General features: G+C 46.7%; 1 protein-coding gene across 1 annotated transcript in view; it reads right to left on the bottom strand.

Moving 5' to 3' along the window:
• cdh23 (cadherin-related 23) overlaps window positions 1-13247 on the bottom strand; it is a gene marked incomplete at its 5' end in the record, with an annotated part of 162057 nt that overhangs the window by 65468 nt on the left and 83342 nt on the right. The window contains 3 exons of the mRNA XM_079729051.1: window positions 324-388; window positions 11184-11342; window positions 12778-12927. Coding sequence (XP_079585177.1) covers window positions 324-388; window positions 11184-11342; window positions 12778-12927 — 374 coding nt within the window. The remainder of the gene's footprint in view (window positions 1-323; window positions 389-11183; window positions 11343-12777; window positions 12928-13247) is intronic.

The raw sequence follows: 13247 nt of genomic DNA on the forward strand, positions 1-13247 counted from the left end.
TTTAACCCAGAAAGTGCAAGAATCATTCCAATGCATAACATTTGTCAAATGAATTAACAGCTAAGTGATACAATAGAGAAGAAAGAGATAGAGAATGGTTTCTTTTCACAGGCAGAGATGCAGTCTTGTTACAGAAAGAACAACAACAGCAAGAAGAGGAAACAAAAAGTTTCTGTGCATCAGAACTTCCGCCACCATTGTGATTTTATGATATATTGTTGTAAGAACGATACACACTTTGTGTGTGCGTGTGTGTGTGTGTGTGTGTGTGTGTGTTTGTGTGTGTGTGTGTGTGTGTGTGTGTTGAGGTGTCGGTTTCTTACTGGTCTGGTTCTTCGTTGAAGAAGTAATGCACTGTTCCAAACGTACCAATGTCTCCGTCTGTTGCCTGTGTGGGAAAAACACAAAGCCGTTTTTAATGTCTTTCATTTCGTTTTCTGTCAGTCTTTTGATGTAATTTATGATTCGCCTGGGTTTGTGTGCTGTGTGTGTGTGTGTGTGTGTGTGTGTGTGTGTGTGTGTGAGTGTGTGCTTATGTGAGTTTTTGTCTGAGAGTGTCTGCACACATTTGCATATATTCTGAAAATACACCCCGGAACAGCTGCACAACATTATCCATCAGTAACGTTTCCTGGATGTTTCCGGGGATTGTCATTTATAGGAGCGCATCATATGGCTACCTTGTGAAACCATACTTCCCCATCCTAGGTGTTGATTAGATCAACCGAAACACACCAAACACATTGGTGCTTTTTACTCACATGATGCTGTGTGCTTTTAGAATCAGAAAATAGGACAGCAAATATTAACACTCAAAATAAAAAATACACACAAAATAACACACACATAAAAATACACCCACACTTGCTCACACAGACTTGCTCAAACAAACACACACTTGCTCACAGACACACACACATAGACACACACACACAAACACACACTTGCTCACACGCACACACACACACACACACACACACACACACACACACAGAGACACACCGCTTTGATGCAGCAGCAGCACCCACCATAGCAGTGATTGTACTACTTAATGTCTTTCCTGTGTTACCGACCTAGTCCATCAAACAGACCTTTAGTGCACCTTGTGTGTTTTTTTTTTCCACCAACAGTATATACTACAACCTTATAGAAAGATTGCTATCTTTAGAGTGTTTGCCACTTCCAAGGGAACAGGGGAAGGGAAGGTGACCCGACCGGGCTGTAAGATGGGGACCATAATACAGTCCGTTGCGGGCGGTAACACTTAGCCTAAAAGAGTGCTCTGTGTGTATGTGAGGGGTCGTCTGTGTGTGCATGCACGCGCTGACCCCACTGCAAGCCCCTCATCCAGACTCCAGACATTCTGCTTTGGTACCACGATCACGGCCCTCTTGTCTGAGACGAGACGGAAGAAACACAACATTAAATCCCCACAGGTTCTCACACCGGGCCGCCGCCTAGAAAGCTTTTCACTCGGTAGCAGCGCCAAAATCCAATAAGAAGAAGACAGCATTGCAATGTGCTGTCATCACGCCATTAAGGTCCATGACCAGATGTGATTTGGTGAGTCCTGTCCACTAGACAAAAAACCTCTAACACCGTGTAGCGTTTCTTCACGGTTTGTCCTCTTGGAAGTGGACTGTGTGAGCACACACTGGATTAAGACCAAGATGCAATAAAGAGTCCATTTCACTCCTGAATCAGACCAAATCCAGCAGCACCATGCATGCTTGTATGTTCACAGTGTGTAGAGGATTACAGACGTAGAAGGATTATCAATGTTTAAAACCCTCACACACTTTCACACACTCAAACTGTGGATTGTTTCTCACCGATGGAGGCAAGAGTGGAGCGGTCTCACGGTTTCTCTCCTCCTCTCTTATTAAAAGTCCCGTCATGAAGTTTAGGTCCAGCCTGTAATTTCACCAAATAGTTCCCTATCAGCATCCTGGCTGCTAGATCAATGTCTCCCACAAAAACTCCAAATGGCTCCTTTGAGGCGAGTTGTCACAGAGCTAATCGAACATAGAGCGGGCCAAAGCATCCAGAAACCTCTCTGATTGACAGGTGTGTTTGTGTGTGTAGTTGTTGGGGGGGGGGGGGGGGGGTTTGCAATGGAAGACATCACAAGACCCTCATATGACCCCATTACTGCCCCCCCTCCCCCCCCCCCATTACTGACAGCACTCCCCCTCATAGTAACAGGTACATTTTCCGTTTTACATCAGTCCGTTACAACCCCCCTTACCGCAGACCCCCCCACCCCCACACACACTAAGACCCACACACACACACACACACACACACACAACAAGCTCCGCCCCTTCCTTGTGAAGGTCTGTTTGTCGCCGAGTTCTACATATCTCGCTCTTGGCACACACTCTTTCCCCTTGACGTGGCCCTGCCCCCTCCCCCTCTCCCGCAGGTGAGTGACGGCCCCATAAGTGCTCTGATGATAGCACTGGGGGTGTTAGCGTGACAGCTATCGAGTCGCTGACAGCAGCCGCGCGCCGCCAGAGGGCTAATGCTCCCGCCGAACGCCGCAGCCCAGCCGCGTCGGAGTCGCAAAGAGAGACACAGAGGCAGAGAGAGAGAGAGAGGAGAGAGAGAGACACAGGCAGAGAGAGAGAGAGAGAGAGAGAGAGAGAGAGAGAGAGAGAGAGAGACACACACAGGCAGAGAAAGAGAGAGAGACAGAGAGAGAGGGAGACCGGGACAGACGATAGGCATCAGTCTGATCCAACCCACACTTCTGTCTTCGTCTCCCCCTTCTCATCATTCACGTCTCACTGCCACCCCCTTGCCAACCCATCACCATGGCGGCGACAGCCCAGTCACTTTGCAAACTGTTTGCCAAAGACTTTCAACTTAAAAAACACTACACTGCCTTTTGTTGGCCGAGAATCACAGGAAGACGCCATTCCTGCGGGGCGGCTAATAGATTGTGACTTGTGATGTCAGACTCTTCAGTCAGATAGTGTCGTGTTCTGGTTCGTGTTTAACTCGATTCAGCACATGTTGATACTTCCACTTCCACTTACGCCATCCCCAATGTCTGCCTTCCTCTTGCCCACGGACCTGGGCTTGACGGCCGACGGGGACAATGATATGATCTCTGATCGGACCGATCTTGCTCGTCGCCAATTTATATTATGATTGTGATATAATATAAGGACAACTTTAGTCAGTAACTGAGACACCCAAGAATGCAGGTTGAGACTTGACATCCATTTTAGCTCTGATTCACTAGCACCCGAACAATGTTACATGTTACACTTAACAGGTGCCGTAGAGCGCCCCCTAAGGCATGGGACTAACAGTGCATACTGTTGACTATCCATTGCATACATAACAGATATAATCCACAATAAAGAAACAAGGCTATGAGAGAAGGTATATCTAATTATGTGAGGCATTTTCTGCCAAGACACGAATAAACAGAAGCTTGAAAGCTGACACATAAAACTGCTGCATCTAGAAATTAATGACTCCGTATCTTCTGACTAGATGGAATCATACACTGACCAAGTGTGACATGTTGGAGCAGGAAACAAGCACCAACTGAGAACACAAAACCTATCCCACCGAATAAACGTTGTCTGGAGTCGATTGGCAGACTGCAGCGGTGTCGTAGTCAAAATACAATCAGTGTGAGACCAGAAATAAACAGTTTAAGAGTGGCATCACAGAGTCGGTGCACTAGCTATTACCAGGGCAGAGCAGTGTTTCCCCGACACCTGATCCTCGGGCAATAACTGCAGAGAGAAGGGCACTTTTCCATGGGACCGGTTTAGTTACAACATGATGGCTTTCCTTCCAGCAGAAGGGTCTGTGTGTCTGTTTCTCTGCAAGGTCTGAAGAAAGTCTTGAGAGCTTTAGCACTGCTACATCCACATTGGATATTCCAATAACAGCATGCATGTTGCTGAGACAGAAACTGTTTGGAGGCAGTTTGGTCAACAAGATAGATTTTCTAAAAATCAAACCAAGCTTTTGAATGTCTGCAGCCAAAACCAATCAGCAATTAAGATGGCCAACAATTACAGATCAGAAAACAGATAATATTATACCCAATTTCCCAGCAAAATAATATATATAATAGTCATACATCAAATCTTAATCAATCAATAAACCAAAATGATTCATACGTTCGTAAACTTTTGAAATTTTGATTTTGTGTTGTAAATTGCTATAATTATGCTTATCATGATTATCTTTCTGTTCATATTGATCTCCCTGGCAGCATCTCTGTGCTAGGTATTCATCTCTTTGAATGGCCTGACAGTGAGGCAGGAACCCATGAGCAGGGGATCGACCTCGCCCGCTCACAGACTGAGCAGGGGGAGGATGATTCCCAAACTCCTCTCTCCGAAGCCACCAGAAATTTAAATGGATAGGATCCAAAAATTGCCCTTTTTTTTTTCTTTTGCCAGGACTTTGAGAAAAGGAAGTCATGGAAGAGGAAACCAATTACAGGCTGTCAGGCCAGCTGCTGTCAAAATAGACCTGATCACCAGTCCAAACACGGCATGCACACACACACACACACACACACACACACACACACACACACACACACACACACACACACACACACACACACACGCACACACACATGTATGTGAGCAGAACCTCACAGACGCATACCGCAGTGCCGCCAGTGTATTGCATTTGGCATTATAAAGATACCGCTATGCTGACGTTTCGTGGTTCCGGTTATCTAACCTCGTGCTCTCTCCTCGTAACGCCGTGCGTCCTGAGTCCCTCACTGCGCGCCTACAGATCAATCTCCACTAGGATCCATGTCTCACTACCGGGGTCAAAACACGCCTGGGTTCCTGTTCCCAGCAGAACCGGGGAACCAGCAGTGGCCAGATTAAGGGGTCCTGGCTGTGTCTTTGTCTCTGGGCCCCTGGGCCATGACTGGGACCCTGAGCCGTGACAGGGCCGTATTAGAAGCCCCCAGACTTCCCCTACAAAACAACAGGGGCCAAGGTGTGCTTCTGCGTGGAATCGGCATCAGTAGGGCATTGTATCTTTTGCCTTATCATTTCTAATACATTTACATTTACATTGAGGGCATGTAGCAGACGCTTTTATCCAAAGCGTACTTACAATAAGTACATTTGTACATTTGAAGAAACAGAAACAATATCTCGCCGTCGGTACAGTAGTGATGTTCATAGAACCAAGTGCCAAGCACTAACAGTCGCTATCTAACAAAGATAGATAGGATAAGATGCTTTACAATGCTCAGTACTATTTTTTATGTCCCAGGATGTACAACATACAATAAGTGCTTTCAATAATATAATCGTCCATAGTTTAGGGTCCTGGGCTTTGTGGCAGTTGGTCTTTGTATTATTTCACCCATCCAGGTGTGTCAGTGCAGTGAAGAGGCCGTCGGCTGTGACTTCCGTTCTGGACTTTTTTTGTGACATTTGTAACGTAACAATGCTCTTTTTTCTCGACAGCTCAATCTCCCTGAACCATTAGGGAAGAGGTGGGAGCGTGAGCAGTCTGTTGTCTGAAGCATGCAGGGTCTCTATTAGCTTGTGGCCCGTCAGAACAGAGAGGGAGAAAGAGAGAGAGGGAGATAGAGAGAGAGCGAGAGAGAGAGAGAGAGAGAGAGAGAGAGAGAGAGAGTAAAGTCAAGTAAAAAAAACCCACCAATACCTTTTCAGAAAATCCTTTGTGAAAGTGCAGCCCAATTAAGATTAATGGATGTCTGAGTAGCAGCTTTAAACACTAAACTAGGAGATCCAATTCATATTGGAGGGTAATGACAACTTTAGCCAAGTGTTTTTACGTAGCAAACATACAAGCTTCAAACTAGACAGGGGAAACTACACAGGGGGGACAGGATCGATACAGGATGGATAAAAAGGTTTTCTGTGGTGCACTTTAATGGCAATGACTGTGTTTAGGATAACTGTCACACAAGCTGCAGTATAATGACTTTGGGTTGTCTGCCGGGATATCAGAATCATGACATGACATGGGGAGCAGTGGATTCCAAACAAATAAATAAACAGTGTGTTGGCCCTCACACACGCACGCATGCACACACACATGCGCACACGCACACACACACACACACACACACACACACACACACACACACACACACAGCCACCCCACCCACTACACCAGTTTCAACAGCGTCCTCCTCCAATTACCGGGCCACCAATAACAGGGCCCATTATTAACAACAGTGACTCGGCACCGTGGCTCTTGGCAGAAGGGAGTCAGACCTCGCACTCTTTATTACGATAATGAATTATAACGACTGTTGTGAGTGCTTCCCCTATAAAGCCTGGGAAGGCACAGCTCTGCCGCTTGCCACATCCTCCGCAAGCTAATTCGTTCCGTCGCGCCGTGAGGCATCCGTCATCATCATCATCATCATCATCATCATCATCATCATCGCGGCCGCCCGCCTCCAAACACCCGGCATCTGCATCGTGCTCATAAAACACGCGGCGGGCTGACGGCACAATAAGCTGCTTTTATATCACTGCCGTATAAACCACTTGATGGGTGGTGGCGTGACCACACACTCACACGCACACACCGCATGCACACGCGTGCACACACATCCAGACACACAAACATACATTTGACCACACACACACGCACAGTGCATGTACGCGCAGACACCAAGACACACACACACACACACACACACACACACACACACACACACACACACACACACAAACACACACACGTGCAGATGCGCAATCATACATAAGGGAAAGCACGTAAGCACACACGCAAGCACACACACACACAGACAAACACACAGCCCGGGGTGTGTGTCCATGCCTGGTGCCTCAGTCGGTGGGTCTTGGGGAAAGCTGCATCGCACGCCCACTCCACCTCCCAAACAGGGAGCAAAGTCCCTTTGTATGCTGCTCCAATCCCACTCACTTCTACACACACATACACACACACATGATACGAGCCCGTATACATCCATGATACGCACACAGATGCACAGAGAGATAGATATAAGTAAAGTAGAAAGATAGAGATAGACGGATAGATCGAAAGATAAATAGATACAGAGAGAGAGAGAGAGAGAGAGAGAGAGAGAGAGGGGGGGGGGGGCAGAAACGTTTAACGGTGCAACACCTGAAAATCATTACTGAGCTAATGGTAGGACGAAGAAGAAGAAGAACAGAAAACTAAAACTAAACATTGAAGGCAATAAATAAGACATGAAACACACTGAAAAAGCAAAGGAGGAGGCAGCGAGCGAGAATGCGATTCTCCGGATACGAGCAGGTGCTTGCATTGCGGGTCTCAAGGGTAGAGGAGAGAGTAAATCACAATAAATATTAATAATGACTGAAGTATTGTTACAAACCATCAATATTAAACATCCACTACCTCAGTGTACTGTTGGTGCATTTGTTGGAATGTCCACGTTTGTGTGTGTACGTGTGTGTGTGTGTGTGTGTTTGTGTGCGTGTGCGGGCTTGTATGTGTGTGTGTGTGTGTGTTTGAGTGTGTGTGGGAAGGTTTGTGTGTGTGTGCGTTTGTGTGTGTGTGGGAAGGTTTGTGTGTGTGCGCGTTTGTGTGTGTGTGTGTGAATGTGTTTGTGTGTCTGTGAGCGTGCGTTCGTGCGTGTGTATGTGTGTGCGTGTGTGTTGGTGCGTGCGTGCATGTGTATGCGAAGGTGTGTGTGTGCGGAGGCATAGAGGCCAAAGAGGATATGAGAGCTAATATGCTGACTAAATTCAGATTTATCGCCGCCACAGCCCCGGTGCCGCCATCAGCACCCGGGACAGAACGGCATAATTACGACCCTCGTGGAGCGGACGCAAAGCAATTTGTCCTGTTGTTGTGCACCTCCGAAAAGTGTGCGACTACTCAGGTAGCAACAATGGGACGGCCTCGTGTTCGCTGCATGCCAACCATGTCAACTTTCTTTGGGCAATAATTCCCATTCTGCATTGCTTCCCCACACACCCCGCGTAGATCGCTTCCCATACGAGCCAGGGAAAAGGGGAGCAGAAGAGTGGCTTCAGGTTCCACGCAACGCCTTTTGAATTATCCTTCGTCGGGAGCGGTTTTCCGAAAGCTGTGAAGCCTCTTCTCCTCACGGAGGAACAAGCGTAAACACTTTAGACCCACGTGGGATTCGGGAGCGGCTTCCAGTAATTATTGTGGACGCACAGGGACAAGAGGGTAAACAAGGTGCCGGTGCAGAGGGGGGGTCAGGAGGCGGGGACGAGGGAGGGGGAGACGCATTCATACATTCCATGAATATTTTTGCAGTGGGGGGGGAGGACGACATGAATGTATAAACGCAGATACTCGAGATGGGATCAGGTTGATGACGGGCGATGTATACAGCGTTCAGTCGACGTTGAATGCGGCTCTGTGCCGCTCAAACACCATTTGGTTGCAGAGCAGAACCAATCGAAAACCAGCGAGCGGGATGCGGCCAAACATCTGATTTAAATACTCAAACAGTAGCAGGGTCATACATGATGAGCAATCATCAACACACAGGACTGACATACGTGGTGAAGAGACCGGTGTGAAGAGGCAGGATGAAAACCAAATGGAGAACGGTGTGGAAGAGATACATCGCGCATTGTTCTTTTGGGATGTGCTTGGTTTATTCTTGAGCAAATGCCACCAGGTTCAAGGAACTTCTCTCAGCCCTTTCCCATCAAAATAACTGGTTCATTAACTGGTTCCTTTCAGGATCTAGGAACCAAGGCTTGAGGGGCAGCATGTGGCTCAAGTGGTAGAGCAGGTTGTCTAGTAACCGGAAGGTTACTAGTACGATTCCTGGCTCCTCCTGGCTAAGTGTCGAGGTGTTGGGGCTGCTGCCGCCTTGCATGGTTGACACCGCTTTCAGTGTGTGAATGTGTACATGAATGGGTGAATGTTGTAAAGGGGTTTTGAGTGGCCACTGGATAGATAAATGCATTTATACGTTGTATAAATGCAGTCCATTTTCCCATCAGTGAACCAGCTCGTGTTCTCACCAGTTCTGAGCGGAACCATTGTGATCAAGGATGCATCATCATCAGAGGGCATTGCAAATTGCATACCAGGTCTAAACAGTAGCATGCTCTTCCCATCCTCCCTTTAGGTCAAGGAAAACCTGCTTTTTCTGGGTTCCGGCTGGGAACTAACTTTCTGGGCTCCAAACCAATTTATTTGGTCGGAATGCTCCGGACGGTCCCAAATTAGGAGCGTTCACTGGAACGGAGCCCGTTCCATGTTGGTGGAGAAGGGGAGAGAGTGGAGTGAATGAACCACTTAACCACCTGAAGAGGAATGACGGACCATACCAACACCGGGGAGTAAGTGGGGGAGGTCAGTTAAGGGGCGGTTTTGCGCTCGGCAGATTGCTCATTGTTCTCATCACCGAACCCTTTTTCCAATGGTTTGCGTCTCTTGTTTTATATTTTCTGTCAAAATGTATACCTAATATACAGACTTTGACATATGATAACATAACGTATGGAACATTGTCTCTCATGTCGCAATGTGTTGTTGTTATATCAGCATGTCGGTAACACATTTTATCAGACACAACTGCTTTATTCTTTTAGTGCCATTTTCTAACAGAGTATACTATTATTAACACATTTGGAAACATCAGCTCCATTTGGGTAAAGGTTTTGAATTCCAAATATACAAAAATGCCAAATTCAGTTACCAAGCGGGCTTGAATCTAACTAGCCCATGAAACATTTACAGCCATTTTCCATTCTATTCTATTTGTTGTGTTGTGTTTTTACTTCTTTATGTTTTTGAATCACACAGCCAGAGTTTGGCTTGCTCTAAGCTACACATTTAAAGGCTAGAACAATATGTTTGGAAAACATTTGTGGATTCACTGTGTGTGAGTGCGCACATCTGTATAGGTGTGCGTGTGTGTGTGAGTGCGCATGTCTGTATAGGTGTGCGTGTGTGTGTGTGTCTGTGTGTGTGTGTGTGCGTGTGTGTTGGCCACCGGCCCGCATGTCAGTGCGATAGAACATCCTCTTCTCCGTCAGAGCCGGCCCACGCTGTCATCTCCCGCCAGTTCGATTCTCTGGCAGAGAGAACCATCACATCTCCTCTTACTTCCACCTCAGTGCCCCCCCCCCCACCCAAACCCCCACCCCCTGCGATAGAAGATACTAGGGGCCGCCCGGTGCGGTGGAGCGTTAGGGGGCCAGCCCCAGCCAGACCTATTGGCTGCTAGATTGGGCCCCAATCTCCATTTCATCAGCGCGGCCCAGTCTATAAACGTTATTGATTTTCCCTTGTGTTCCCTCGCTGTTGTATCCAGCGTGGTAGGGGATGTTCTGTCACGGGAATGAATGGGGAACGAATAATCACGCTCACTTACGAGATACAGTGGGGGGAGGGGGGAGAGGAACAATGCAGAACCCCGGCAAGGTGGGGGAAGGACACCGGGACCAAGGTCAGAACCCCTTAAAGCATTGTCCTGAGGCATCTGATTGGACCCCCATTAAGGGCCTGACAGGGGGGGGGGACAATACACAGATGATGTTTTTATCATCTGTGTATTGTCTCAGTGTGTCATTTCGACTCTGCATAGAAACCAATGCACAGCCACCATTGAATGTTGTACGTCCTGGCACTTGTACATTGCACTTATTCAAGGTACTTAATTGTGTAGCATCTACAGTAGCTGCTATCGCTGCTTTACACGGGGAATGGGTTAGCCTAGCGATTGTAATACTTGCACTTGGTTCTATGAACATCTTTACTGTACCGACAGCGATATATTGTTTCACTTCTTATGACAAATGTACTTATTGTAACAAATGCACTTATTGTAAGTCGCTTTGGATAAAAGCGTCTGCTAAATGCCCTAAATGTAAATGTAAATGTAAATGTCATGTATTTAAACCGGTCAGCAAAATATACCTAAATACTTAAGTATTTAATTATATTTAAATATACTAAAATACTTACAAATACATATACTTCAATATACTTGTATAAAAATGTAACAAAGTACTTACATTTTGAAGTACTTACAAAACGATTGATCCTGGGCTCATTTTTCAAAGCATGTTCCATGATGACCATGTGTGGGAGTGTGAGTGTCAGGGATGCTTTCACTTCATCCCCAGTTTGATACGCCCTGCATGGGGACCCGCACGGAACACCCCCCCCCCCCCCCCCGCGGTACTCACCAGGATGCGGATCAGCGGCGTGCCGGTGGGCGTGTTCTCGGGCAGGCTGATGTTGTACACGGGTTGGCTGAAGATGGGCCGGTTGTCGTTCTCGTTGATGAGGTCGATGAAGATGCGGGCGAAGCCCACGTGGTCCGACATGGACTCGTTGGCGTAGAGCTGGGAAGAGGAGGTACATCTGGTGTTAAGGCTATGATAGTTATGTTTTAGTTACGATATGACTACATTTCAGGTGTCCGAACTGACATTTTCACAGTGTACTGACGGACAAAATGTGCTTCTTGCTTGCTTTTGTGCCCTTTTTCGGCAGACAGCACTGTGGAAGGCAGCAAGACACATCTGTGGCTGCTGAATGGATCAAAGGCATTGACTCTGTTTTAGATATTAAATGTCTGTTCAGGTGTCTGTAGTGACATTTTCACAGTTAACCGACTAACAAAACAGGCAGCTTTTTGTCAGAGATTTTTCCGTCAGAGAAAATGTCCATGTTGACATTTTCACAATGTACTGATGGCAGACTATTTCGGCACGTTGCACACTTTTTTTTCAGTGATGTATGCCCTGTAGCTGTCATTAAGGATTGAATCTAATGCATGTGATATGTCTATGTTTCAGTGTCTGCATAGACATTTGCCGACTTTCTTCCTATATTCTGTGATCTTGAGAAGGACCAACCATCTGATTCCGTAAACAAGTGGGTTAAAGTGAGCTGACAAAGTATCAATTTCACAGTTCAAACAGGAATGTGGTGCGGAGAAAATGTGATTCTGCCGTCTTATGGAGTCCTGTGTCCAAACAAATAAACAAAAACTCGCTGGAGAAGATAGATATAATGAAGGTCCAATCCTTGGTGTTGGACAGTGGTCTCCACACACACCAGTCTGGACGTTGACAGAGACCCATATTGATGGATAGGGAGGCAGCGGCATTTGCTCTGCCATGTTTATGTATCAGAAGAAGACAAATAATAGCTCTGAGCCCAATAAACAGCCAGTGAATCAACTGGTTCTTTCCTTCATTACGCCACATTTCGGGACGTAAGTCGTGGTCGTTACTAGCAACAGAGGTTTCATCACATATTACATTTCTGTTATATCTACAAAGAAAAGTCAGATCTTCTGTTCTTAGTCTACCCGCCTTTTTAACATCTATTTAAACATTTATTATTTATCTAAACATCTGCATATGGACAGGCTGAGGGCACTAGCACTAGTTTGTCCTCCATGTTGTTTACACTTGTTGTCCTTACAACCACAAAGCCTGCCTCTCTAGTCACCTGATTGGACGACGGAAAACAACGAAAATGACATGCATGTTTATGTTTTTATTCTTTAGACTAGAAGTGTTCAGGGCGTTCCTCAAACAATAATCGGAAGGATGTGCAACTTAAAAGGAGGAGAAAGTTTCATTTGTTGAAAAAACTTACAAAAAGCCACTCACAGCAGTTGATGAGACCTTCAAAATAAAAGCTCTCTTCGACCAATTAAAGGAAAAAATAAAACAAATAAAATGGTTTGCGAAAATGGATCAGGAACTAGAATAGCACTAGAATAATAACTATAACCCCAGCACTCTCGTTCGGAGCTGAACTCACAGAGAAGCTGTAGCTGCGGAGGTTCTCGTAGTCCAAAGGCACCGCCACGCGCACGCGGATGTCTGCCCGTCCCTGCACCGCCGTGGGTGAGATGGTGAAGTGGTCCGAGTTGTTCCCTGTGAGGACCACCTGGAACATGCTGTTCACCCCCTGGAGGAGCACACGGAGACACAGACTCAGACACAGACCAGGGCGTGCGTGAGAGAGCCAGGTTAGACAGTTAGTGCGTGAACGTACGGATGGGGTCGATGTGAGACTGGCTGTAATGTGTGAGAGAGACAGGTGAGTTAGTGCGTTAACGTACGGATGGGGTTAATGTGAGACTGGCTGTAATGCGTGAGAGAGACAGGTGAGGGAGTGCATTAACGTATGGATGGGGAGATGGGACTGGCTTTCATGAATGTGTTGACGTGGCCGACGACCACCTGTTGAATGTGCAGCGGTATTCAGCATTATCTCTGCAAGGGCTC

Source organism: Pollachius pollachius, assembly GCF_949987615.1.
Source record: "Pollachius pollachius genome assembly, chromosome: 2".
Taxonomy (NCBI): domain Eukaryota; kingdom Metazoa; phylum Chordata; class Actinopteri; order Gadiformes; family Gadidae; genus Pollachius; species Pollachius pollachius.